The following is a 23741-nucleotide window of genomic DNA, read 5'->3' as shown; positions in this document are numbered from 1 at the left end:
AGCCCCTGATTTTCGTTTTTCTTCACTATATGCTCTCTGCTCTGCTTGTGCTCGAGCGACTGCGGTGAAGTTTTTACATGAATCTGAGTCTCTGAACTGGCTTCGTTCATTGGTTCGTCAATCATCTCCTCGGCTGCTGCCGGTGCTTCTGAGCGCCAGCGCTGTGTCGAACGATCTGCGCGCCTCGAGGTCTGCTTTCTACATACGCCCCGCCACGTACTAGGGAAGCGTTATACATAACAATGGCTCTTTCGGACTATATCGTCACGGATGACCTCACCATCATCCTCGGTCTTGTCGCAGCATGCCTTTTTCTCCTGCATAATCTGTACAAACCGCAGTCGCTTGTGCACCCCATCCTTCTTGGGAGACAGAGCGATGCCGCACGAGTCAGGCATCCAGGAGAGAGTGCAATCTATCGCAATTATGGTACAGGTATGATGGGAAAGGTGAGAACGCTCGGTCTGTCAAGTGAGTGTCCCCGTTCACGTTCGTGATAGTTCCCTGTGAGGCCGTCGAAAGAGCAGCTAGTCCTGCTTGATCTCGTAAAAGCGGACTCAGATGCTCCACGTACTCTGTGGTCAACAAGGGTATGTCCTACCGCATCATTTTGAATGATTGCTTACAACGTATACCTCCGCGGCAGATCACCAATCCCGAGTTGAGAGACCGGGTGGCAGCCTTTGGCACTGGCCTTATCAACTCAACGAAGCTCATCCCTCAGGAATCCAATGTGCTCTTGTTGTTGAATGATGGTATTGGTATGGTTTCGTCTTCATGCGGAATGCAATAAGGTGACTGATAGGGATTACGCAGAGTTCCTCATTGCTGACCTTGCGCTCGCCTCCTACGCGATACCCTCTTTCGTGCTCACTTCTGCATCTCTTCTATCCTCAGTCCTTGAGTCTCACCCTCCCTCGGTTATAATCACGGATACTAGCCTGCTCTCAGCTCTGTTGGAGCTTCTCTACGACTCGAACGATAGCGCTCGTCCCACGATCGTCGTCGTAGGAGCTATCAATAACAAGGAGATCCCCGGTTCTGAGCAGGCACGCCTGCTAAGATGGGAAGACATCGAGCGCAGCGGTGCTAAGAGCGAGAAGCTGCCATTTGCGAGCCCTAGTATGTCCTGGACTACTTGCAACGGACGGAGACTGACCATCCCATCTAGACCCGCGGGACGTTTTTACTGTGTCTTTCTTCTCATCGCCCTCAGGAGAGCTGGCAGGTACACAGCTTACACACGAAAACCTGACTGCTGGGGTGGCGGCCGTGTGCAACTTGCTCCCGATGTCGACCGCGATGACGCCATTGGACACCGTCGTCTCTGCATTCCCCATGAGTACCCCTTACGGACGGGCGGTGGCGTATACCGCGATCAACGAAGGTACCAGCTTCGCCACGCTGAACAGCAGCAAGGTCTTCACCGAAAATGGAGGTGAGCCTCATCGATCGATCGATCGCACCTTTCGAATACATGTACTGATGACTGTGCAGATATCCCGGTGGCCGACCTGGCCGATGTGCTCTCGGTGAACACCTTGCCGATTCCTTCTCCGACTGTCCTTTTCATCAAGCCTCAGCACCTCACTTCAATGACAGCTGCTATACTGGGAGAGGCGCGCAAGTCCAGCCTTCTCTATTCCGTCGCTTGGCGCCACAAAAATGCGTCGTTATCGGAGGGATACATCACGAAGCAGAGCCTTTGGGACAGACTCATGTTCGATACCGCCCGCGCGAAGGTATTGGGCAAGGGCGCGGGAACTATTAGGGCCACAATTGTCAGCGGCGGTATGTCTACTCCCTTCCTTGTGAACGTTCTATATCATCAACATGTTGCAGGCATCTTCGAGGGGCAATCTCTTGTGCCGGCGCGGATCGCACTGTCGGTCCCCGTCGTTCATGTGCATACCCATCCGTTGGTCGCTGGACCCGTATTCGCGTCGCATCCGCTCGATCTGCAGACTTTCCCACAGGAACCAGCGTCTGTTTCTGCATCAGCCTCGGATGCGTATGCCTTTGCGTATCTCGCGTCGGTCGGTCCACCCGCTGTCAACATGGAAGTGAAGATGATGGGCGTTGATGACAATGCCATTGAGAATGGCGCTGATCCGTGTGGGTTGCTGTATGTGCGTGGACCAAGTGTAGGCAGACTGCTGGGTAGCAACGACGACGCCAGCGAGGATGCGGACCAGTGGGTGCAAACCGGTCAGCGCGCAAAGGTCGCCGCCAACGGTACATTCAAGGTTGCAGTGCAAGACAGCAAGTCGAAGTAGTGTTACATCGATGTGTTACAGTCATTGTACCTTACTTGATATTGGAAACTTGCAGACTGGTTCTCATGTGCTCTGTGCTACTCAAATGTATGTACAGTATTCACTGCGTTGACTCCTCACTGTTGGCTCCTTGTATTATAGACCGTGCGTTCGTCCCTTGACGTGAATAGCACTGAATTTTGGGCGCATTGTTGTCTGCCTTGACTGGCCAAAGAAAAGTCGCGAGTGGCAATACCATCAGAGCCTGACCTCAGATACCATTCTCAGTACTAAATACATTAAATCATGAAACGGAGTGTCGGTTGAGCATCATACAAGTTCCTTCCCTCCCATCTTGTGTACCCTTCCGCCTTTCATGACGAACTCGATAGCCGACTTGTCGATCGCGCTCTCAAAATCGTTTTCTAGATCACCGCTCGTCGCGATGATGTCCGCCCCGAAGCCACGCCTGACTGCACCGAAAGGAACCTCGTTGTCCCCTACCAATCTAGCATCTTCATGCAGTTCTTCCACCCTCGCGAGTCGTTCTTCTCCCTCCTTTCCTTCCCATGCCATGCTACGTACGCAGGTCCACCCGCCAAGCGTGCCCCACTTGAGGACCTTGCGCCAATCTGCACCCGCGCGCGCCATGAGTTTCATCTCGAGCGCATTATCGCCATGCGCGAAGACGCCCGTGTCGCCGCCGCATGCAATGTTCTCAACTCCCCTCTCCAGTGCGGTGCGGAAGGCGCGCAAAGCAGATTCCCATATCTCGCCCTGCCCTTGGCCTATCGTATAATATGCCGCAAGCGTCGGTACCCAGATCGTGTTGAACTTATTTGCATCGTCGGGGAACCGAGATTCCAAATGTTTGGACGTTTCATTGTCAAAGACCATAAATTGGCCATGTTCGACGGAGTGAACTCCAGGCCCACTGGCGATGCGGTTGTGACCTCGTGCATGCCAATGGGCAGAATGCGCGGCCACCTTTACACCAAGGTTGATTGCGGTAGATACGATCGCATGAAGCTCTTTCTCGTTGAATGTCGTGATGGCAGCTTTCGACACAGCAGGTGACACGTCCACCATGCGTGAACGGAAGCGGTAGTCTGTAATGGTCCACTGAGTACACTGACGTGGATTGCTTCGCGGACAACTACGACACCTGCATAGATCTGCGCAAAGTTTAGCCATCTATACTATTTCAAGGTGACTTTTGGTGCAACTAACCTTGATCCAGTCGGCACCTGCACCGATCTGTCTTCGGACTGCTTTTATGCACTCCACTTCACCATCGGCGACTTCAGCACCGGTGATACCTTCAATACCCTCTTGGTTCAAGTGTATTGTACTCTTTGGCCCTGCTTGGCTGTACAGATCTGTACTGCATATAAACCGAAAGCGACACACCATAGCTGCCAGTAGGGACAATCGCACGGTTGGCACAGAAATAACGCGGCCCTGGAATCATTGCATTCGATCCTGACATGCATTTACGCAGATGAAAATCTGCGTCTCCGGCACCTTCGGTGCCCAGATCACTTGAGAGACGGCTGTCAACATTGTACATGCGCCATCATAGCCACCGGCGTACCGGACTGATGTATAGCCAGCCATGAGAGTACGTCTGGCATGGATTGTTGCGCGCACAGTACGTTCGACCAGGCTTTCCTTTGTGACCTGATCCTCCCAGCTCACCTCTGAGTAAGGATGTAGAAAGACTGGCAGAGTGTAATGCCCTCATCGTCTCATTGGTCAACGGTCTGTGTAAAAAATCAACGCACAATGAACATGCGCATCGACGAAGCCCGGAAGGACGGTCGCGTGTCGGAGGTCGATGCATTGCGGACCAGATAAATCATTTGTGTTAGTAATTGAGAAGGGCTGGACATCCAGTACGAGCCCGGACTCTGGAGACACGGTAATGACTTGGTTCTCAAGCAACTGGAGAGTATACGGGTCGAATAACTTCCCAGCATATATTTGCATGTTGCCTTGGATAGGTAAAGTTGCAAGTTCTTGCAGTTGCATTCTTGCTTTGAAACGTCCTAGCGTATCAACTGTGGACTGTCTTGCAGCTACATATTGGTACTTACCAAACGACTCACTAATGGGAGAAATGCCGCGTGTGAGAACCGAGTCCTCATAAGGAGTTTCCCCTGGTAGATAAGGCGAACTTGTATAGCTATCGCTTCGCTTCACCTGCAGACATGTAGAACACGGCGACTCTCTACCGCAGGGTCGTTTTTGTCATTTGAGAGTGGTATCATGCACACATTCGTCGAAAACGCGGTGTTGAACCTACTGTGACTGAGGCGAGGTGGCCGCAGCGATCGTGCATGTCACGGTATGCCTGCCCTGAATGTGTCGCGGCAGCCCAGCCCGACTTCTTTACCCAACTTCCTTCCTGTAACCACTATTTTGAACTGCTTGTCTCACACCGTTCTGGTCTTGATCGATGTCTACGACGACTCTCATGGAATCGTACGATACGCAGATGCTCGATTCCGGCGACATTGATGTCTCGATGGCCACTGAGAGTTGGCTCCTGGAGGCAAGCATGACTGACGATCCTCACGATATAATACCACAATCCCACAGCCATCAAAGCATAGAAATCGAAATGGGTGACCATGATGATGAGATTACAGAGTACGAGATGGCCGATGACATAGGCAGCAGCAGGACAGTCGATTTTGAGCTGCTGGATGTTGATGTTCTCGACGCATCACAAGTCACCTCACCGCAGCCGACTTACGTTGACGTTGATGGGAGTCATCTTGCTCCGGAACCTATCCCCATCGATATGTCTGGCTCTCCGTATATCTCAGTCGATCCTGCAAATCCTGCAATTCCACAATTTGACCTCAACGTCGCCGCACCTGTTTCCGCTCCGTCGACTCTAGGCGACGAATCATTCTCTACTCCAGCAAACGACACTGCTGACGGGCTCACGGATGAGCAGGCTATTAATTCTCTTCCATCCCGCCTTTTCGATTCAGCACCGGACAGTGCCTCCACCCAGTTGGCGAATATTGATGCATTCGACATTCCATTGCCTGGTGAGGAGAATTCGGCGATCCTTCCCACTGCAAATGTTGCTTTACCAGTCGGCACCAGTGACGTTCAAACGCCACATTCATATAATGATGCGGGCCAGGAGCTGCATCTGGAAAGCTACAGGAAAGACGACCAAAGTGGCCAGCCTGCGGAAAGCGCACCAACAGCCGAAGAACCTCTCTCTGTTCCCACGGAGACTGCGGTTCCGGCTCCCGTTGCACCGGAAGAGCAACCTGTTGTCAATCCTCTCGAGGTCGAGTCTTCCGCTCATGAAGAGGCTGGTCAGGATGCAGAGCACGAGACCTCTCATGGGCAGGAGCCTCAGACGGCTGCTGTTGACGACGGCACCGTCCCGCAGGGTGATCCCCATGAGATCTCAGAGGGCGTATACATCGATCCACCCCCTCCCGTTCTTCTCTCCATCTCGGCTGCCGAGTCTCTCGAATGCTGTCTGTTCAATCATCCTGCAGTTACTCCTGGGACGCAGAGCCCATCCAACGGCACTTCATCAGCTCCGACTTTGCAACTGCTATTGCACCATCGCCCGACGCTATACTATGAGCCTTTGTCAGCAGTCTTTGATGCCTTCCGTCAAGGTCAAGACGGACTCGTCCAAAATACGTTTGATTTGGAGAACGGGGAACTTGTGCTGGATGCGTATGATCTACAACTCGTGATGTCAGAGGTGAGCCTAGCTCGTTTACTTATTTCGTGCCCCACTGATTGGTCTGGTCCGTTGCACAGGATAATATGTACATGCATGAGGTCACATTGCATGACCTGAATGTTTTGCACGATGGCGCTGATCTTCCTGGCCCCCTCCGCCTTGAGTTGCGACTTGTGTCTCCTCGTTTTATTACTCGTTACCACGCCTTACGAGATCAGATTGCGCGTCTAGAGTTAACCGTCGAAGAAGAAGGAAGCTATCATGATGGACTTCAAGGCGAAAAAGGTACGTTCATACAGTGCGTCAGCGACTTCGACATAAGTTCATGACGATATTTGGTAGAATCTTATCATGAAGCTGAAGCGCAGAATGAAAACGTGGATGAACACGCTGGACACGTTGAACATGAGGCAGAGGAACAAACACGAGAAGATGTACACGAACAGCAGGAGGAGGATGCTGAAGCGCATGAGAACGATGCTGAAGAACATTTGCGGCGTACGACAGAAGAGCCGCAAGAAGAGTACAATTTCTTAGCTTCAGGAGAATCCCATGACGGCATCGTGGAACCTCATGGCGAGGAAGATTCAGGTGAACGCTTACTCCATCCCAGTGCGCCTATATACGAAGAACAGGAAGAAGACAATGCACAAGAAAGTGAAAATCAGTCAGGACAAGTGAATCCGTCTGGTGCTAAATTTGAGGATACTCTAGAAGGTCCGGATGCGGACGAAACACACCAGTATACGGACGCAGAAGGAACCGCTGATTACGTGGATTATACTGAAGATTTTGAGGAAGACGATCAGCAGTTCGCTGAATACCTCCCTGAAGATTTGGGTAGCAATGCCCATACCAGTCATGAGTCTCGGAATGATTTGGCTTTCGAGGACGAGAGTGCTGTTGAGGTTGATGATACTCAAGTCCTACAAAACTACGATGAGGGGGAGTTCACCTCCCCTCTCCTAGGCCCAGAGGACATTCCTGACGTACCGGCACACATCGAATCCGATGGTGAGATAAACTGCCTATTGAAGTGCATGCATTGCTGACCGACTTCTGACATCATAGAGTTGGATGATCAACGTAGTCGTACGAGCACGGGTGAGACCCTAGATACTAACGCTGCTCCAGTGTTGCAAGAATTCAAAGGTACTGAGCAGTATCTGCATTCTATTTTCTGATGCTGATCCGAGCTTCAGAAACAGAAGACCTCGTTACTGAGAATATTGACGAATATGCAGAAACGTTTGATGAGGATGCGGAGGGCAGTATTGATGGTTCTGAGACACTTAGCTCAAAATCTGGTGAGTGATTCATTGACATTGTTCTTCGAACCGACGTTCTCATGATTCTCCATCTAGGAGCACAACGCGAACAAGTCGATTCCGGTGGCATTGATGCTGACGCCGTCGCCGAATTTTGGCTCGAATCTCCTGCACTTCCCGACTCTGCCTTTTCGAGCGCAGAGAATCAGAGCTCCTCGCGAAAAGAGTCGGCCACTACATTTGCGAACAAGTCATCTAAACGAGGCCATGATGATGTAGACTCTGATGACGAGGAGGGTGATCTGCACGAGTCACACGCCGATTCATCAGGTATCTCTTGCGTGCTACTGTGATTAGTCTGACACTGAACGTCCGTCCCTTCTTCAGATTCTAAAAGAGCAAGAGTGCAGTGATTTAAATAATGCTGCATGAGTTCATCGAGCTGTGACTGCGACGAGATGGCAGTCGTCATGGATTGCTGACTCAAGCGGGATGTATGCTGTCACAAACGACGGTCATACATTTCGTGCAGCACAGGCTCTCTTCTCAATGGATGTATGAAGTGGCCCGTTTGTTCCTTCCTCCGGCCTCGCATTAACCGTGACTGCAACTCTTCAAGCTTTGGCTCTACAATATCGGCACGTTCGCTCTTCCTACCAACTGCGATTAGGATATATCAAGGCTAAGTGGTTTCGTTCGCTGCTAACTCTCGTCCTTCGTGTTTCTCTCGGGAGCAAAGATTCCCACCTCTCTTTCCCAACTGACTTTTTACAGATACGTTTAATCCGGATGCCTGGACCTCTAGGAACGAGGCGGTGGTTCAGAGGATTCGATGTCGTGGATTGAGATTCCAAACGACGTCCTTCATGGTCAAGGTCGTTGTATTTGTACACCTCGGACGTACGCTCCCAGCATGTCATTCTCGCGTTCTGTAGCATATCACGCAATCGAAGATGCATTTTGCATAAGTTTCATGACTCCCCATATCGCGAGCGACTGTGAGTAGTCGACTGCTGGCATCCCATCAGGTAATCGGCATCTGCCGACAGTCGATCGACCACTCACTCGCGTCAATTTGGGTCAGGTTTATGCAGCTTGTTTCAGTACCGGCAACGTCTGCATCTGCACATCGTCTGTCCGAACTCGGCGTGCGCACTGAGTTCTAGCCTATTCTCCTTGATCGTCTCAGGTCGGAGGTTGCTCGCGATTCAGCTGCTGGTTGGACGCCTTAACTTGATTCTCGAGGGCTGATTGTATGGCGGACGCGGATACCTCGCGACTATGTGCACAAATTATACATTCACAATTTGGTCCGCTCACTGCAGTAAGTTCTTTTTGAATAAGTGTCCAGAAAACACTTTTCTCACTGTTTGTAGACCGTAGCATCTGTGCTACTCACACATGGCCGGCTGACTCTGTCTCAGATAGTTCGCTTATCCGGACTGAGACTGAGAACGGTCCGTGCAGCCATCCTTGTTCTCGTGCAGCACAACATCCTATGGCACTCACACTCGGACGATGAGGGAGAGGTTCTGGAGATCAACATCGACGAATGTCTCATGAGGCTGCGCTTTGGGCGGTACGTCTGGCAGGCAGAGCAGTTGTTTGGGAAGGCGGTGCGGTATTTTGCGGAAGAGATGTTTGCAGGGTAATTCACACTTCCTGTACAGGGCGCAGAAATTGTTCAACTGATCTTGGATCATGGCAAGCTTCGCCCTCCAGACATCATCTCTCGTCTGTCCGCGTATGACCTCATCAAAGGTATGCATAGTCTTGAGCTCTCGTGTGCACGTCTCGATCATCCTTCTTTACATCAGGACCCGCGTTATATTCGCAAGCGCTGCATAAACTAGTTGACGGGTCCTACCTGAGGCCGTCCACTGTTCTCTCTCATATTTCTCCGCGTGATAAACGTATCCGATACGAGGCGGAAGAAAAAGCCAAGGTTTCCGGTTTTCCTACCGCAAAGGAGCTTCGTCAAGTCAAGGAAATTGCAGAAGGTCGACTTCGGAGAGAGGAAGAGGAAGCAGAGCAAATCGGCATGGTATGTTCCTGCTCCTCGATGTTGTGGGGACGGTCGAGATGTAATACGTCCAGTGTCTTAGAAGCGGAAAGCGAAAGATCAAGCAGGGAAGCCACCTAAGGTAGGCGTCATCGTTAAGCATGGTCTCCAGCAGTATTGATACCTCAACACGCCTGGTAGCGCAAAGCACTAGATAAGGACGTTGTTGATGTAAGCGTCTGTCTGGTCCTAAGCTAATTCAGAGTTATTTACGATCTGTTCTCATTAGGACAGCGTGTACTTCCGAGTGAACTACGAAAGGTTCAATGTACATATTCGCAACAAGGCACGTCTTCGCTGCTACCTTCACATGCATCTCATGCAACGTTATTACAGCTGATCGAGTTTGCGGCAACCGAACGCTTCAATCCGTCTGCTGGCCTTGTTATCCGGGCCGCGCTCAAAGCGACAGAGGCGAAACAGGTCAGGTTGACAGATGTCCGAACAGGTACACGCAGAGCTCACTTAATTGTCGCGCGAGCTCATCATCCGTCACAGATCCCACGTCGTTTGCAAATATCGCGATGCAGCTATCTGATGACGACGACCTTTCGGAAGGACTTGTGATACAGTCATCAAAAAAACCGTCCAATACCTCGCTCATGAGGGAGTTCCTTGCCATCCTGGCTTCTGCGGATAATCCAACACCGGCTGGACGAGCAGCCTCGTTTGTGTCAGCCAATGGGTCGAAGGTGCAGGTGGAATTCGACATCATCGCACGGCGGCTAAGGCGACGTGTGTTGGAAGCTATTGCGCGAGAGCGCCATGGGGATGATGGCGTGCGGATCTTCAGGCTTCTGCTTGACACAGGTAAAATGGATGAGAAGCAGGTATGTCTACCTCATGGTCCGTACGTCGATCAAGCTAACTGATTGATCATGTGTTGCAGATTTCGAAGATCGGGATGATGGCAAATAAGGATGTCCGTCCACTCCTGACATCGATGTCTGCCGACTCGTTGATTAGTCTACAAGAAGTTCCCAAAAGCGCAGACCGCAATCCTACGAGGATGTTCTATCTCTGGTATGCTGTGATTTACATAGTCGACTTTCAATTCCTTACATGGACATGTTCTCGTCACAGGTACGTCGATCTACAAAAGGCCTGCGTGGTCATCCTGGACAACCTGTACAAGACATTATACAACATTGCGATGCGAAGGCGAGCAGAAGAGGAGGAGCCGGTGGTTAAGGCTGTACTCGAGAAGCGGCAGCGTAGTGATGTAAGCCAGGACGAAGAACGGTTGCTGACTCGTAACGAGCGCGAGGTTCTCGCGCACTGGGAGCAGAAGAGGGAGAAGCTGACCGTTCTGGAGATGCGCGTCGAGGAAGCTGTATTCATTCTACGTGACCTTGCACCACTAGGAAACAATGATGAGTAGCCAGACTTCCGTGGACCCCTCTGTGTGCAGCAATATGAACGGGCCCTCATTATGGTACGTGTTTTCGATTGATCCTCTCATGGCTCACGCGCAATATAGGAGGTCATGTTGGGCAACGCGCGTGTGCCGCGCGCGCATCAGCGAGCACACATCGCGTGTCCGAGTGCACAAGTCGCACGAAGCAGCTGGCCACACGATGCACGGGTGACGTGTGAAATAAGGTTTGCGTTCAACAGACGCGCCGAGACGCTCACGTGAGACGCGTCGCGTCCGCGCATATAAAGCGCGGAGCTTTCGCAATGCCCTCGTCCCCTTCCCCTGACTGTGTCCCTCTGTTGCTCCACCGCTCTCGCATAACCAATATAACGATCTAGCCGATATGGCCGCCGCAGCCTCCACGAAATCCGCGAAGCCTCTGGCGACGAAGACCAAGACTGCAAAGTCCAATAGCAAGGCTGCTGCTAAGGCGCTTGCTGCTCACCCCTCATGGAAGGAAATGATCGCGGTGCGTGTTCATGCGACTGGATGATGCATATATCGTGACATCCATGGCCATAACAGGAGTGCATCACTGAACACAAAAGCGAGACGCGGTCTGGCGTCTCCCGCGCCACAATCAAGAAGGTAGGATTGATTGCCACCGCTGATGGTGGCCCGTCTTAAACGCCCGGACTGTTAGTTCATCAGCGAGAAGTACAAGATCGACATCGATGGGGTTAACGCGTCGCAGCTGAATCGTGCCATCGCACATGGCGCAAGCTCGGGTGTCTTCGCCTTGCCCAAAGGTCCCTCAGGCAAGGTTAAGTTGGCGCCCAAGAATAAGCCTGCTCCTGCCAACGAGGTATGATCTTCTTGTGCTGTAAGGGGAAGCGTTGCTGAGATCAGCTCGTCCTAGAACGCTCAACCTCTAGCCCCTAAGAAGTCTAATGCTAAGCCGGCACCTGCACCTGCACCGTTAAAGAAGCCCATGAAGCCTGCGAAACCCGCCGCCGAGCCTGCGAAGAAGGGTAGCAAGACTGCAGTGCCTAAGGGTGCGACATCGAAGGCGGCGAAGACTAAGGCACCGTCCAAGGTGGCTGCTGCAGCGAAGCCGGCGAAGAAGACGAGCAGCGCGAAGGCCGCCGCAAAGAAGGTATGTGTTGCGTCTGTCTATGCTGATCATGGCCCGCTGAGGAGTGCTTCCTTGTGGTGCAGCCCGCAGCGAAGGCGGCAGTAGCAAAAGCAGCAGCGAGCAAGTCGGCGAAGCCCGCGTCGAAGCCAAGAAGCAAGAAGGTATGTCCGTATGTTCTATCTTTGGCAACAGCAACCTGATAAAGTAAACAGGCCCAGGAGCCAACGGTTGTGTAAACTGTGCTCGACCGCGTTAGATATGTTTCTCTTCCAATGATACCTCGGTCTGCTTCTGTAATCTCCTGCCAAACGCCTGGAGTATTGTGTAAGAGTATTTCCAAGTCTGTATTATCCTGTAGGGCGTTATGCTACGTATCTTTATACCTTCTGATCTAAATGTTTGTTGGTCGCGAATATATACTGCCTGAAATCACATACGATGCTCAACAGTGACGAGTTATAGCAAGGGTGGCTAAGTATGAACCTGGTTCATTATTCGGGCTGCGTCACGGCAGAGATATCTCAAATACTAGAGGCCCTTTGAGCCAGCCTAGAATACGAAGTATACGTATCTGGTGGCCTTCGGCTTGAGCTTGAACGTTGAACGTTTGAACGCTCAGTGCGTCGGCTAATCGTCGCTATACAAAGTGCGGGGTATCCATTTGGGGTTACTGCTGTTAGCGACCATTCCGACGCCATCGTCTCGTCGACTAGCCAGCTCAATTGATGACAGCGCACAATGAAGACCGGTTCTCGAACGCTTGATGAAGAGGTTGCAGCAGATGGTGTACGAGGACAGTGACCTTAGCCATCGCAGAGGTCAGTGGCCAGTGGCCCGGCGAGCACGTGCCACCCTTCAGATGGATCGCCTTCCAACCAAGTGCACCGTCCTCTGCGGCCTGCATTGGACTGCAGATACACCTGCACATCGCGCTCACGGGCATTGAAGTGCTAAGCTTTCGTTAATTTGGTACGGAATTAGCCTTTTATGTATTAATGAAGGCTGAGTCAAGCCTGAAAGGTGTGTACTTTTGACTGTAGGACTGGCCGCTCTGAATGCAATGGGAATTGTAGATGCAGTATCGGGAAGTTCAGCTGCAACTGCTGGCCACCAGCAGGGCAGACGCTATTCACGGGAACCTCAGGCTATCGGAGAACTACGGGAGAGTGCAAGGTGCGTACTTTCGCTTCTCAAACTGGCGACTCCGGATGCAAATGGAACTGCAGATATAATGTCCGCGACTCGGAACTTAGTTGCAGCCGCTGACCTCTAGCAGGGTGGGTGATAACCATGTGGAATCCCTCAAGCTATTAGAGAGCTACGAGGGAGTGCAAGGTGCGTGCTTTCGGTTCTCGAACTGGCGACTCCGGATGTAAATGGAACTGCAGATATAATGCCCGCAACTCGGAACTCAGTTGCAGCTGCAGACCACTAGCAGGATGGGCAGCAGCCATGTGGAATCTCTCGAGCTAGTGGAAAGATACGAGGCATGTGTATTTTAACCCGGATTGGTATGGTTCGTTTGGCTGAAAGCGACCGGTGCAGAGGCTTCTGGCAGCCCACAGTTTTAGTCACTTGCGCCTTGCAGGGTAGGCTCTGTGCATGCGGGGTACATTGAATTCGGAAAAGTACACTGTCGGAGGCCCGTTGCCGAGATGAGCGAAACGGGTTCTTTTCGCAGGTCCTGGTTCAGCTGGAACAATGAACTCCTCTTTTGATGGCTTTCGATTATTTCAACATTACAATTAGAGCAATGACAGCTTCCAGGCAAGATCAAGCGTGCTCCCTGGCTGATGCACATGCGCATGTGTCATAATGCCATCAGTCATCAACAATTCCTCGACCTGCTATTAGCTCATGCAAGTGCCGCATCACGAGATTCTGAGCAAGTATATGCGAGAAAAAGGTGCAATTAAATTGTTCTTGTACTGTGAATGTCATGGCTACTTTTTGGCGCGCGCTGTTGCTAGTGGTCGTAGAGGGAAAACTCAGAAATCAGGTGCGTCTTGTGTACTCTTGTGCAAGCGACTAATGTATAACCCAGCGGTAACAGACCAGCTAATGCTGATGTCTCGAGATTACTCTGCAACATGTACGTAGCTGATGACACTCGTGCATGCCGGTCGTGACGCTGATGAACCGCAGGCCCTCTGGCACATTCTCTCCCGGCAGCGCGGCACTCACATTCCGTGCGCGCAGCTGCGAAAGGACACCGCCACGACCGATGCTACCGGTCTCGGTCATCCTGCACTGCTGTGTAAACGTTCGTGCGCGCATGACCGTCTTGCGGCCCCTCATCCCTCCACCTCGTCTGGTCCGCGTCATTTGTTGCGGCAATGACCCGCTTTCTCCCTTGGCCGGCTCACGGGTGTTTCTTCACTGCCACTATCCGGATGTGTCTGCGCCACAGCTCGCTCTGCGGTGGCTGATAGAGCCTGTGTGGCCCGGCGCCGCTATTGGCTCGCTTAGCTGCGTGCGCGCGAAGTTATTACGATCGTTGCCCGCTTACGGCATGAACAATGGGACAACTCGGGGAGGACACGGCGACTTGCGCCTCAAGTCATCTGGCGCTTGATCAGATTCACGTGACTTGTGTACGCGTCATAACGGGAAAACTTGTCGGTCCCCCAACCCGCGGCACGCCACAGTGACGGGCCTGGAGTCTAGCCAGTGTGAAATGTTGTTATCGTGCGTTGGTCGCTCACCTCTTTCCCCGCCAGATCATTGATTGCCTTGATGGGCGCAGGACGAGCAAGCGAGCACCCTGTGCCGCACCGCGTCTCGTGTTACGGCAATTTGCAGGCTCCCAAGGCGTGGGGGCTACGAGTGCACTGTGGCGGGCAGCAGACGTGGCGCAGTGTGACAGGCGGCAGTGCGTGACGCGTGACGGTGGATCTCGATGGGCGCCGCGGCCATCAAGGAGACTAATCAGGACGTCTGGCACGGTTACCGCCAGGGTCTTGCCGCGTCCGTTCAACTCTCACAAAGCGCGTGCTCTTCCCTCTGCCTTCCTTTCTCCCCGACTGCCAACTCTCCACCTCTTCCTCCGTCCCCTCTCCTTTCTCCCTCCTGCGCTCTTCTTCCTGAACCTCCCATCTCTTCTGTCCTTGCCTCCCTCGCTGGCCGACCTCTCCTAGATTGCTCTATCCCCACTATTAATGATCTGCACCACATGGTCTCCCCAGTCGCTGTCTCTGGCTCTCAATCCCAGCCTGCCGTTCAGCACCAGTATGGCACACGTATCCGCTCCAATTCTGTTCTCAAGCCTTCTGCGCGTCTGCGGCAATCCGCGGACACCCCGGTCGTCCACCGACGGATCAAACCCGTCCCGACGCTAAAGGCGAAGGCAGGTCCTGTGACCGAAGACGCGCCGCGCGACGACCTGCCCCCCTTCCCGCCGCCACACGTCATGCTACACTCCGAAGACGCAAACAACAAAGTGCTGCTTGCCATAGGCCGGTCCTTCATATCCGTGGTACGTCTGACGCACCTCGTCGGCCGGTGGCGCGTTCGGCGCTAAGAGTTTTTTTTGCGTTATCACAGGATAATTGTGCTATGACCGTGAAGGATCTTGCAGAATTGACAATGAAGTACGGTTTGATGTGCCAGAAGTGCGTTGTCATTCTTACCTCTTTCCAACCACTGCACTAACCGTCTCCTTTCCTGCTATTGTCAGTGTGTCCGCAGCCGGCCAAGCCATCACAACTTACATTCGGAGTCACCTCCAGCGCTGCGAGGTTGAACAGGACCAACCGCTCCTTCTGCGGCACGTCATGTCCGGTACACAGTTTGACGACGATCTAGGCCCCGCTCTCTATTCTCGCGTGGGCGGTGCGCACTGTGCTATCAGCGCCTCCGACAAGCGCATCACCAATTTCAGGCGTGGCACTATGGTCTGGTATCTGAGCAAAGCTGCCGGCGCACCTTGCCCATTTGCCAGGGTTGGCATCCGACTCTGCGACTACACCGAAAGCGGCAAGGTCGGAAGCGTTTTGAACACCAGCCGAGAAAAGAAGCGTGAGAGGGATCGTCTCCGCCGCGCGGTGCAATGTGGCCAGAAACGGAAGCGCCTAGTGCGGGCGTGCGCTGACAAAGGATCTGATTCTGATTCTTCGAGCGAAGAAGAGAAGCGGCCGCCAAAAGTAAAACTTACATTGCGACTGCGGCCAGCCATGGCGGTTTCGTCGTCGGTAGTATATGCGCCTTCAAGTCCCATCCAGTCCACCCAAACACCCGAGATTACCGACCTTTTTAAGCACAAGGAGGAATTTGACGGTAGCTCAGACGCTGCGTCCGACGCAGACTCTGACACAGACTCCGAGAGTGCTTCGGAGTCTGAAGTGTCCTCGTCATTGGAAGAGGAAGAAGAGCAAGGAGAACTCTCCTTGGACGTTTCAACGTCAGGCTCCCCACTTCGACAATCAGTCCAACAATCATCCCCACAACCCCATTTACAGCACTCGAGCTTTCGACGGTCTCCCTCCGTCCCGTACAGTGTAACGTCTATATCATCCCCACCGGACTCGGAGCTCGAAGACGACGACTTTCACATCAGCATGGCGCGGAGACGAGGGCGTTTTGGACTGGGGCTGAACTCATCAGATGAGGAAGAAGATGAAGATGATATGAGCCTGGATGATAGCTTCTTCGACTTCGATGCGGACACTGATACGCAATGGGAAAGCCCAGGCCCGCGCTCACCCTCTGCCCAGTTTGAAGATGAAGATGTCGTCGTCAAGCAAGAGTCGAACGACGTCGGCGGCATCCTTGAGGCCTGGGATCACCTTGACACTACGGCTGCGGATAGGAAGGCTGTCGCAATTACCAGTGGTAAACTCTCAGCAGAAGTCATGCGGCCGAAGATGGAGTCTCTGGACTCGTGGCTTTACGAATGCTTCGGGAGCATGAGCACAGACGACCTCGTTTACGGCAATGGTGAAAGTGATCTCTCGCGTATCAAGCAGGAAGATATTGAAGCGGCGGTACCTTTTTTCGACGGTCTGCTGCCTGACTGCACTTCACCGGCACATCATGCTTCTCCCAGGTCTTCTTCCCCTGTTCCCACGACGCCATTCTCTGAGGACTTCCTCGCACAGCGACATAATAGCGATATGCAATGGCGTGACGCAGAGCTACTGGGACCAGACAGTGTGGAGCCGCACGACTTGGACGCCGGCGAGTGGTCAGAGGGGTGGCGGACGAACGAGCATGCGGCGGAGGCGGCGACTGCAGGAGCGCGCGCTGTGGTAAACGCGAATCGTGAATCGAATGGCACATCACCTCAGTCGACACGTGTTGGCCCGCTCCTCCCGCCGCTTAACTTAGCGCCAAGCGACTCGCAAATCAAGCATGGTGCCCCCGTGTTCGATGTGACCTCGCCAACTCTGCTTTCCTCATTGACGTCTCTGTCGATCCACACTCCCACGTCACCGGAAGCACTAAGGAAAGACCCGTTCGGACCCCCTGACGCGAAGGCTCCTTTGCAGGAAAGAAGGCTGCCTGACTTGTTGAGCGATGACATGAGTGTCGTGCACACATGTCAGCCCTGCGAACCTGCGATCAGTGCGAGGCAGCTGGAAGGTGCGTGTTTTCGTAATATTTGTGATGTTAGTGCGAGCTAACGGAAGTTTCCCGCGAATGAATTGTTTTGCAGGCGTTATCGTATATCAGATGACGCTGGGGTCGTCGTTAATATTGCGAAGAGCCGATACGGACTTCGTGAAGGTCGACTGTATTGCCAGGCAGCTCGGGATCACATTGCCATATTCGGAGAGCGCTATTATTATTTCGAAAGGCTCGTCCGACGTGTGTGGTACATGGGCACCATTGTCCGTAACGCAGGAGATGTGCAGAGACCACTCTGATCTGCATGTCTTCCTATCCGACCGGCTTTCTGAGTGGTTCCCGCCTTTGCAACATAATCATCTTCGTACTACTACTTTGTTGGACCGTTGGCGGGGCTCCTTTGGCCATGACTTCGAGTCGACCAGCCAGGCCACACGACGCTCACAATCTGTCCAGCCGCTAGGCTTTTCTCATCAAGAATCAGTTGCGCCTTGGAACAGCGACGCTCCGTGGGATTTCTTTGCTGCGATCTCCTTGATGCTGCCGCCCGTACCTGCCACGTCATCGGATGAGGTGATTGCTGTGGCGGACACGCCGCTTAGTCCTACAGAAGAGGAGATGTTCCGGGTGTTGTGCTCGGACTCTGAGTGGCAGACACCGCCGCCGGAGGCTCCGATATTGGATGTGCAAGAGGACGATGCGAAGGAGATCGTTGAGAATGCCGACGGTGCCGTGGAAAATCCTCCTGAAAACCCCAAGGAGAAGGACACTGCACGCCTGCAACGACCGCTGCGGCGGTCCAAACGTGTTGCAGACGCGATCGCAAATCGTACGCGCAGGCGATCTAGCAAGAGGGGCTCCCGAAGCTCGCTCTCGTAGCTGGACACGGCCAATGACTCACGCCACGTATGCTTACGCCCTCTAGGCTGCTGTTCATGTCTGTTTGCATTACTTATTGACTTGACGTTCTATTGCTGCGCTGCAGATAAGTTAGACTGTGTATCCCTACTCTCGCCCTCCTCTCTATTCGATGCTTCGCCACCGAGCGCCTGGCCGCGGGCGTGCGGGTCTGCTTTCTGATGAATAGACAGCCGAGACCATCACTGATCATTTGCGGATTCTGATTGAGGTGTGCAATGCCGCCGAGGACCCCAATACCCGTGCTCGCATGTGTGTTTGTACGCTAGAGGGAGCGCTGCATGCCCCCCACTCCGTATACTGAAGCTGGTAGCCTAGTCGCTGTACAGTATTACGATGAATTTATGTGACTGCCCGGGCGGATGATCTGCGTGCTGTGCCTGCTGATGAGGAAGCGTCCAAATTCTGAGCCCGCATTTGCAGCGAAGGAGGCGTGAGAGCCGCGTGACTTAAAAAACAAAATAGCGGGAAATACAAGGAGCACGCGCGGGTATAGAAGAGGCGGAGTTTGCAGTTGGACTCTCCTCAGCGTCGTCCTCGCTCCCAACGGCTTCCACCCTACTTAGTCCTCCTATATTCCCGAGTCTACCCTACTGTAGTAGTCCTGGGCAATCCTTCCTCTTCGCCCGCAAAATTTCTCTCCAAAATCACCCTATTACGACCTATAACCCCTCACCGTAGTTACCCACGTCGCACGGACTTGCGAGCCCTGGTCTCTTTCCTACGGCCTTCTTGCTTACCGACAGCCCCTACTCCCCAACATTCAGTAATTCCTAATACTCATTGACAGACTGCATCATGTCCCTATCCGCCAACGACAACAATGGCTCCTTCTCCAGGGTTGCGTCGGGCAAGACGCCGCCCCCGGCACCGTCCGCTGCTTTTGCAAAACGGTGCGTCTCTGCCAGCGGATGACGGCGCGCAGGTACTGATTGAGCGTACAGAGCAAGGGAGCTGGAGGCAGAGGAGAGGATCGGTGCTAGATACAGGCCTCCCGCGCTGCGCGCCTTAGCTTCAGGTGGTTCCCCTCCTAATGACCTTTCTTCGACCACGATCACTCCCGGTGACACCAGCAGCCTGCCGCCGACCAACTATCCAGCGGGATTTAGGAGGGCCAGGGCAGGAACCTTGCCCTCCAACGTACAGCTCGCCGCCCAGCGCTTCGCAGCCGCCTCCAGCACACTGAGCAGCACCACCGCTGCCGCGGCGGCGGCTGCTTCGACGGACTCATTCGCCGATCAGCTGCAGAGGCATAGCATCATCCAGCCCTCATCTTCACCGGCAAACCCAGTTCGGCCTGGTTTGCGTCACTCGACTTCGGTCGCTTCGTCAGTCCCATCTTCTGCGTTATCGGAGCGGAACAGCCGCCTGAGGTCTGGCTCGCTGACCTTGCCGTCGGGAGGCCTTTCCAATGCCTTCGGACATTCGCTGTTCTCGAACTCTTGGATGCCGTCAAGGAACGGAGGGCTGCCCGTTTTGGATGATCTGCGCTCTGTCACATCGATGGATTCGGGCGGGGACGACTTTGATGTGCACACGCTTGACTATCTCGGGCTCGATGAGACGCTGCGCCAACCGCCGGCCGCTACTATCTCTGAATTGCGCAGCCAGGCGCAGGCCGCCATCGCGGGCAACTTGGCCTCCACCCCGTCCAGGCTGCGTGCGACGACGGTCTCCAACCCGTACCATCTCAGGCCAACTCCGGGCGCTTCGCTGCTCCCCACTCCCAACGCCGAGGAGGAAGAGGAACTGTACGAGGAGGATGTATACCGTAGGCAGGGACTCAACGCGTTCCAGGATGCGGAGAGTGACTACCTCTCTTCTGGATACATGCCGAAGGGCTTCAAACAGGGTGATCATCTTTCCGTCGGCCTCGGCTCGCGTCCTCGTGCTATCTCCGTCGGCAACCTCGACGACACTACCAGAGCTTTGCATCGTCGCGCTGCCGCTGCGGAGGCGCAGGCTGCGTACGTCAATGACCTCTCTATCCAGACCGGCATGGGCGGGCTGCTTCGTAACGACAAGCCCACTAACCGTGGCGGCGTGTCGCCTTCGGTCCACTTCCCCAATGGAGAATTGTCTCGTAGCAACTCGTACCTCGCGGCGCCTTCGACTGGTCAGAACCGTGCGACGTCACCGAAGTCCGAGGGCTCGTCGCAGGTGCAGACTCCCACGCGATCTCTGTGGATTGGTAATTTGGACAGCTCCGTGACCAGTGAGCAGCTCATCCATGTGTTTGCTCCGTACGGCGCGATCGAAAGTCTGCGGTTGCTACCCGAGAAGGTGGGTATTCGTTGTGCTATACATGCCCGCATACATTTACTCTTATGACTCAGGAGTGTGGCTTTGTCAACTTTGTGGACCAGACGGACGCCATCCGCGCTAAGGAAGACGTTCTCAACCGTCTTGGTGGCGACATTGGCATGCCGAATGGCCAGACGGTGCGCATCGGGTTTGGGAAGGCGGACAGCGCTCCTGTTGCGCCGGCCAAGGGCACAAACATGAACAGCCCGTCAGCTACATCTCCTGGTGGTGCCTTGGGCAAGTCGACGGGCAACAATGCCGGGCTGGCGGGACTGGATGCTCAGTTGCAATCCACGCCGACTAGGGCACTTTGGATCGGTTCTATTCCATCCACAACCACGCCTGCTACAATCCTTAGCGTATTTAGTCCGTACGGTCCCATCGAGTCTGCACGTGTCCTCACGCACAAGAATTGCGGTTTCAGTAAGTGATTTACATGCCCTCCCGCCAAGCTGATTTGACTGAATGCCCGACAGTTAACTTCGAGCGTCTCGATGATGCTGTGAGGGCTCGTAAGGCACTCAATGGCCGCGATGTTCTGGGCAGCGATGTTGGAGCCATCCGCATCGGGTTCGCGAAGGTGCCAGTTAAGAACGGTACGGAGGGCAATGGTGGCCAGGACGACAACGCCGGTCTCAACGTCCAGGGTATCGGCGATCTCAGCGTAGGCGCGACCATCCATGCGCTGCGTAATATTAAGGGAGCGACGACGATTCCTGTTGACCAGCAGGTCCTGAGCGGTGCTGTGGAGAACTACCGGTCGAACTTGCTGCTGAGCATGATTGCGTCTGGTGCTCACTCGATCGATGCTGCTGGCAAGCTTGCTGGGTTCCCCAATGCTGCCACTGAGCAGCAAATGATTATGAAGGAGCTTAGCGGTGGTAGCCCGGATGCCGAGGCTGACATTCAAGCCCTCGCAGGTTAGTCGTGGATGATATATAGTATCGATTCGATGCTCACACGATTATCACACAGAGTTCCGTCCGCCCACGATGTACTACACGACTATTCCGCTGGTATCCGAGAGGCCGCACAACAGGCGCTGGGATGCATCGAAGTTACGCGAACTGCGAAAGAGGCTTGATACGAGCACTATTTCTACCGAAGAGATCGACAACGTTGCCGCCGATTTCCTCGATGGAGAGATCGTCGATCTTGCATCCGACTGGCTTGGAAATACTGTTAGTAGCGAGGCATCTTTCGTGCATCGCGCCATGCTGACATGTCTGCGATGCAGGTCGTGCAGAAGTTGTTTGAGAAGTGCTCACCAGGTCCTCGGTTCGCGATGCTAGAGCGCATTAGCCCGCACCTGGCTATGATCGGTATTCATAAGAATGGCACCTGGGCTGCACAGAAGATCATTGAGTGCGTGCAGACGCCTGAGGAAGTCGCCATTGTCACGCAGAATATAAGGCCTTACGTTCCGCCTCTCCTGCTCGATCAGTTCGGTAACTACGTTGTTCAGTGAGTATCTTTGCTCGCATGCCGTGAGAGTCCATCTCATTTGTCTATTAGGTGCTGTCTCCGCTTTGGCCCCCCCGCTACTGATTTCTTGTTCGATGCGATGGTAGACCGTCTCTGGGAGATTGCCCAGGGGCGCTTCGGTGCTCGTAGCATGAGGGCTTGTCTCGAGAGTAGCCATATCACGGTCAGCCAGCAGCGTCGCATTGCCACTGCGGTCATCCTTAATTCGATCCCGTTGGCTACCAATCCAAATGGCGCGCTGCTGCTCACATGGCTGCTTGACACGTCCAACTTCCCGTCAAGGTACAATCTGCTTGCTCCGCGCTTCACGCCACACCTCTCGCACCTCTGCACCCACAAGCTGGCGTCCTTGACCGTCTTGAGGATCGTTAATCAAAAGGTCGAACCGGAGGCATCTGCGCAGATCGTCGAGGCTCTCTTTTCATCTCCTGGCGACCACGTTCTCACGGACGTTCTGGGCGATCAGGTCAACGGTGTCGCCGTCGTTCATAAAATTATCACGAGTTCATTCGTCGATCCTGCGAAGCGCCCGAGCTACGTGGAGGCGACGAAGCGTGTGTTGATTGAGCTCAAGGTCATCGCCACGCAGGCGTATCGTCGCCTGATCGAGGAAGTAGGCTTGCCGGTTCCGAACCTGCAGCCGACGTACACCACGAACGCTCCCCAGCCAAACAGCAAGAACAAGTACACCGCACAGAGCAACTATGTCGTGCCTGGTCTTCCTGCTGGATATCCATCGAGTGATCAGGGTCTCGCATCCATGATGGCTGCGCTTCAAATGGGCGGACAGAACGCTGCTTCAGGCCCTCCCCGTCTGCAGATTGATCCTGGTTACGGACAAATCGGCGCTGGTGGTCGTGGTCGCGCTTCGAACCCGGCTTCCGCCTTCTCTCCGAGCGCTGATCCGTTCAATCCCTTTGGCATGCGCTCTCCCGATCTCGTTAATGCTAGAGGCAACACTCCCCGCCGTAATGGAGGTATGTCAACGCCGCCGTCGTCCGTGCCATTCGGCGCGCAATCTCCCAACCTCACGCAAGCTGCGAACATGATGGGCATGCCCCAGCCATCTTACAATGGTCTTGCTGCACAGTCCGTTCCGCCACAACTCTACCAGGCGTACATGTATCAGATGTATCAACAGCAAAACCAGCCCAACATGGGCGCTTTCCACGCCTAGAGCGATCATCCACACCCGCTATCGTTCACGACACGTAACGACTTTTCCAGAGATTCAAAGAGGAGGATACTCGTTCCGTTCCGTCGTCCGTCTTGCTGCTGCTCGTTTCGTTTTCCACTGCCGCTGAATATATATGTGCAAGCCATACGTGCACTGGGGCCGCTGATTGCTTCCCGAACTCTATACCCTTCTAACACCATGCAGTCGGTATGATCTCACATTCGTTTGCTCACTCACAAGACAAAAAGTTGGATGTAGCTGGTTGCTTGTCGGACGGTATCATTTGCTGATACTGCGAGACGCGCGCATTGGGTGGTTTCTGATCTCGCATTTCCTTGGTCACTTATGATGTACAAGTACGGAAAGGCTGTCAAAATATGGCCGATAAATATTATCCTATAGACGAGCTTAGATACAAGGTTCTGATTGCAAGCCTTGCTCAGCTGCCGCACGACGGTCACGCATCCTGTGCACTATATATCGCCGCC

The 23741-nt window shown here is 53.8% G+C and overlaps 9 protein-coding genes across 9 annotated transcripts; 8 read left to right on the top strand and 1 right to left on the bottom strand.

Annotated features, from left to right (window-relative positions):
* Positions 1-10: 10 nt before the first annotated feature.
* LAESUDRAFT_704478 (acetyl-CoA synthetase-like protein) lies at positions 11-2506 on the top strand. Its single transcript, XM_040906553.1, has 7 exons — positions 11-449; positions 501-590; positions 647-761; positions 817-1122; positions 1172-1438; positions 1498-1791; positions 1843-2506. The coding sequence occupies exons 1-7, from the start codon at positions 243-245 to the stop codon at positions 2274-2276; spliced, it is 1713 nt and encodes a 570-aa protein (XP_040761242.1). The 5' UTR covers positions 11-242; the 3' UTR covers positions 2277-2506.
* A 79-nt stretch (positions 2507-2585) lies between these two features.
* On the bottom strand, positions 2586-4244 carry LAESUDRAFT_659678 (uncharacterized protein; the record flags this gene model as incomplete). The annotated part of the gene is made up of 5 exons (XM_040904823.1): positions 2586-3377; positions 3486-3619; positions 3666-3796; positions 3850-3976; positions 4040-4244. The coding sequence occupies 5 exons, from the start codon at positions 4242-4244 to the stop codon at positions 2586-2588; spliced, it is 1389 nt and encodes a 462-aa protein (XP_040761241.1).
* Positions 4245-6059: 1815 nt separating this feature from the next.
* LAESUDRAFT_659665 (uncharacterized protein) lies at positions 6060-6311 on the top strand (the record flags this gene model as incomplete). Its single annotated transcript, XM_040904821.1, has 1 exon — positions 6060-6311. A coding segment is annotated over one exon (252 nt), but the record flags the coding sequence as incomplete, so codon positions are not given.
* Positions 6312-8302: 1991 nt separating this feature from the next.
* Positions 8303-10883, top strand: LAESUDRAFT_744556 (uncharacterized protein). Its single transcript, XM_040911322.1, has 11 exons — positions 8303-8574; positions 8627-8866; positions 8921-9011; positions 9068-9294; positions 9356-9394; positions 9454-9483; positions 9542-9598; positions 9649-9760; positions 9811-10142; positions 10202-10335; positions 10396-10883. The coding sequence occupies exons 1-11, from the start codon at positions 8506-8508 to the stop codon at positions 10691-10693; spliced, it is 1629 nt and encodes a 542-aa protein (XP_040761239.1). The 5' UTR covers positions 8303-8505; the 3' UTR covers positions 10694-10883.
* Positions 10884-11072: 189 nt separating this feature from the next.
* Positions 11073-11540, top strand: LAESUDRAFT_659398 (uncharacterized protein; the record flags this gene model as incomplete). Its single annotated transcript, XM_040904801.1, has 3 exons — positions 11073-11198; positions 11255-11317; positions 11373-11540. 3 exons carry the CDS (start codon positions 11073-11075, stop codon positions 11538-11540), a joined length of 357 nt encoding a protein of 118 aa, XP_040761238.1.
* A 23-nt stretch (positions 11541-11563) lies between these two features.
* LAESUDRAFT_334246 (uncharacterized protein) lies at positions 11564-12365 on the top strand. The gene is made up of 3 exons (XM_040902065.1): positions 11564-11825; positions 11888-11949; positions 12061-12365. The coding sequence occupies exons 1-3, from the start codon at positions 11661-11663 to the stop codon at positions 12197-12199; spliced, it is 366 nt and encodes a 121-aa protein (XP_040761237.1). The 5' UTR covers positions 11564-11660; the 3' UTR covers positions 12200-12365.
* Positions 12366-13726: 1361 nt separating this feature from the next.
* LAESUDRAFT_334308 (uncharacterized protein) lies at positions 13727-14570 on the top strand. Its single transcript, XM_040902066.1, has 4 exons — positions 13727-13803; positions 13858-13896; positions 13950-14492; positions 14551-14570. Coding segments are annotated over exons 2-3 (432 nt in total). The 5' UTR covers positions 13727-13803; positions 13858-13894; the 3' UTR covers positions 14380-14492; positions 14551-14570.
* Positions 14571-14703: 133 nt separating this feature from the next.
* On the top strand, positions 14704-18248 carry LAESUDRAFT_761846 (uncharacterized protein; the record flags this gene model as incomplete). The annotated part of the gene is made up of 4 exons (XM_040912982.1): positions 14704-15279; positions 15348-15415; positions 15481-17384; positions 17458-18248. 4 exons carry the CDS (start codon positions 14704-14706, stop codon positions 18246-18248), a joined length of 3339 nt encoding a protein of 1112 aa, XP_040761235.1.
* An 837-nt stretch (positions 18249-19085) lies between these two features.
* LAESUDRAFT_659487 (uncharacterized protein) lies at positions 19086-23253 on the top strand (the record flags this gene model as incomplete). The annotated part of the gene is made up of 7 exons (XM_040904810.1): positions 19086-19180; positions 19232-20570; positions 20624-21014; positions 21068-21511; positions 21567-21772; positions 21829-22055; positions 22107-23253. The coding sequence occupies 7 exons, from the start codon at positions 19086-19088 to the stop codon at positions 23251-23253; spliced, it is 3849 nt and encodes a 1282-aa protein (XP_040761234.1).
* Positions 23254-23741: the final 488 nt, after the last annotated feature.

The sequence above is a fragment of the Laetiporus sulphureus genome, assembly GCF_001632365.1.
Source record: "Laetiporus sulphureus 93-53 unplaced genomic scaffold LAESUscaffold_39, whole genome shotgun sequence".
Taxonomy (NCBI): domain Eukaryota; kingdom Fungi; phylum Basidiomycota; class Agaricomycetes; order Polyporales; family Laetiporaceae; genus Laetiporus; species Laetiporus sulphureus.
Note: the sequence above shows the minus strand (reverse complement) of the source record. Positions and strands in the feature narration are given on the sequence as shown.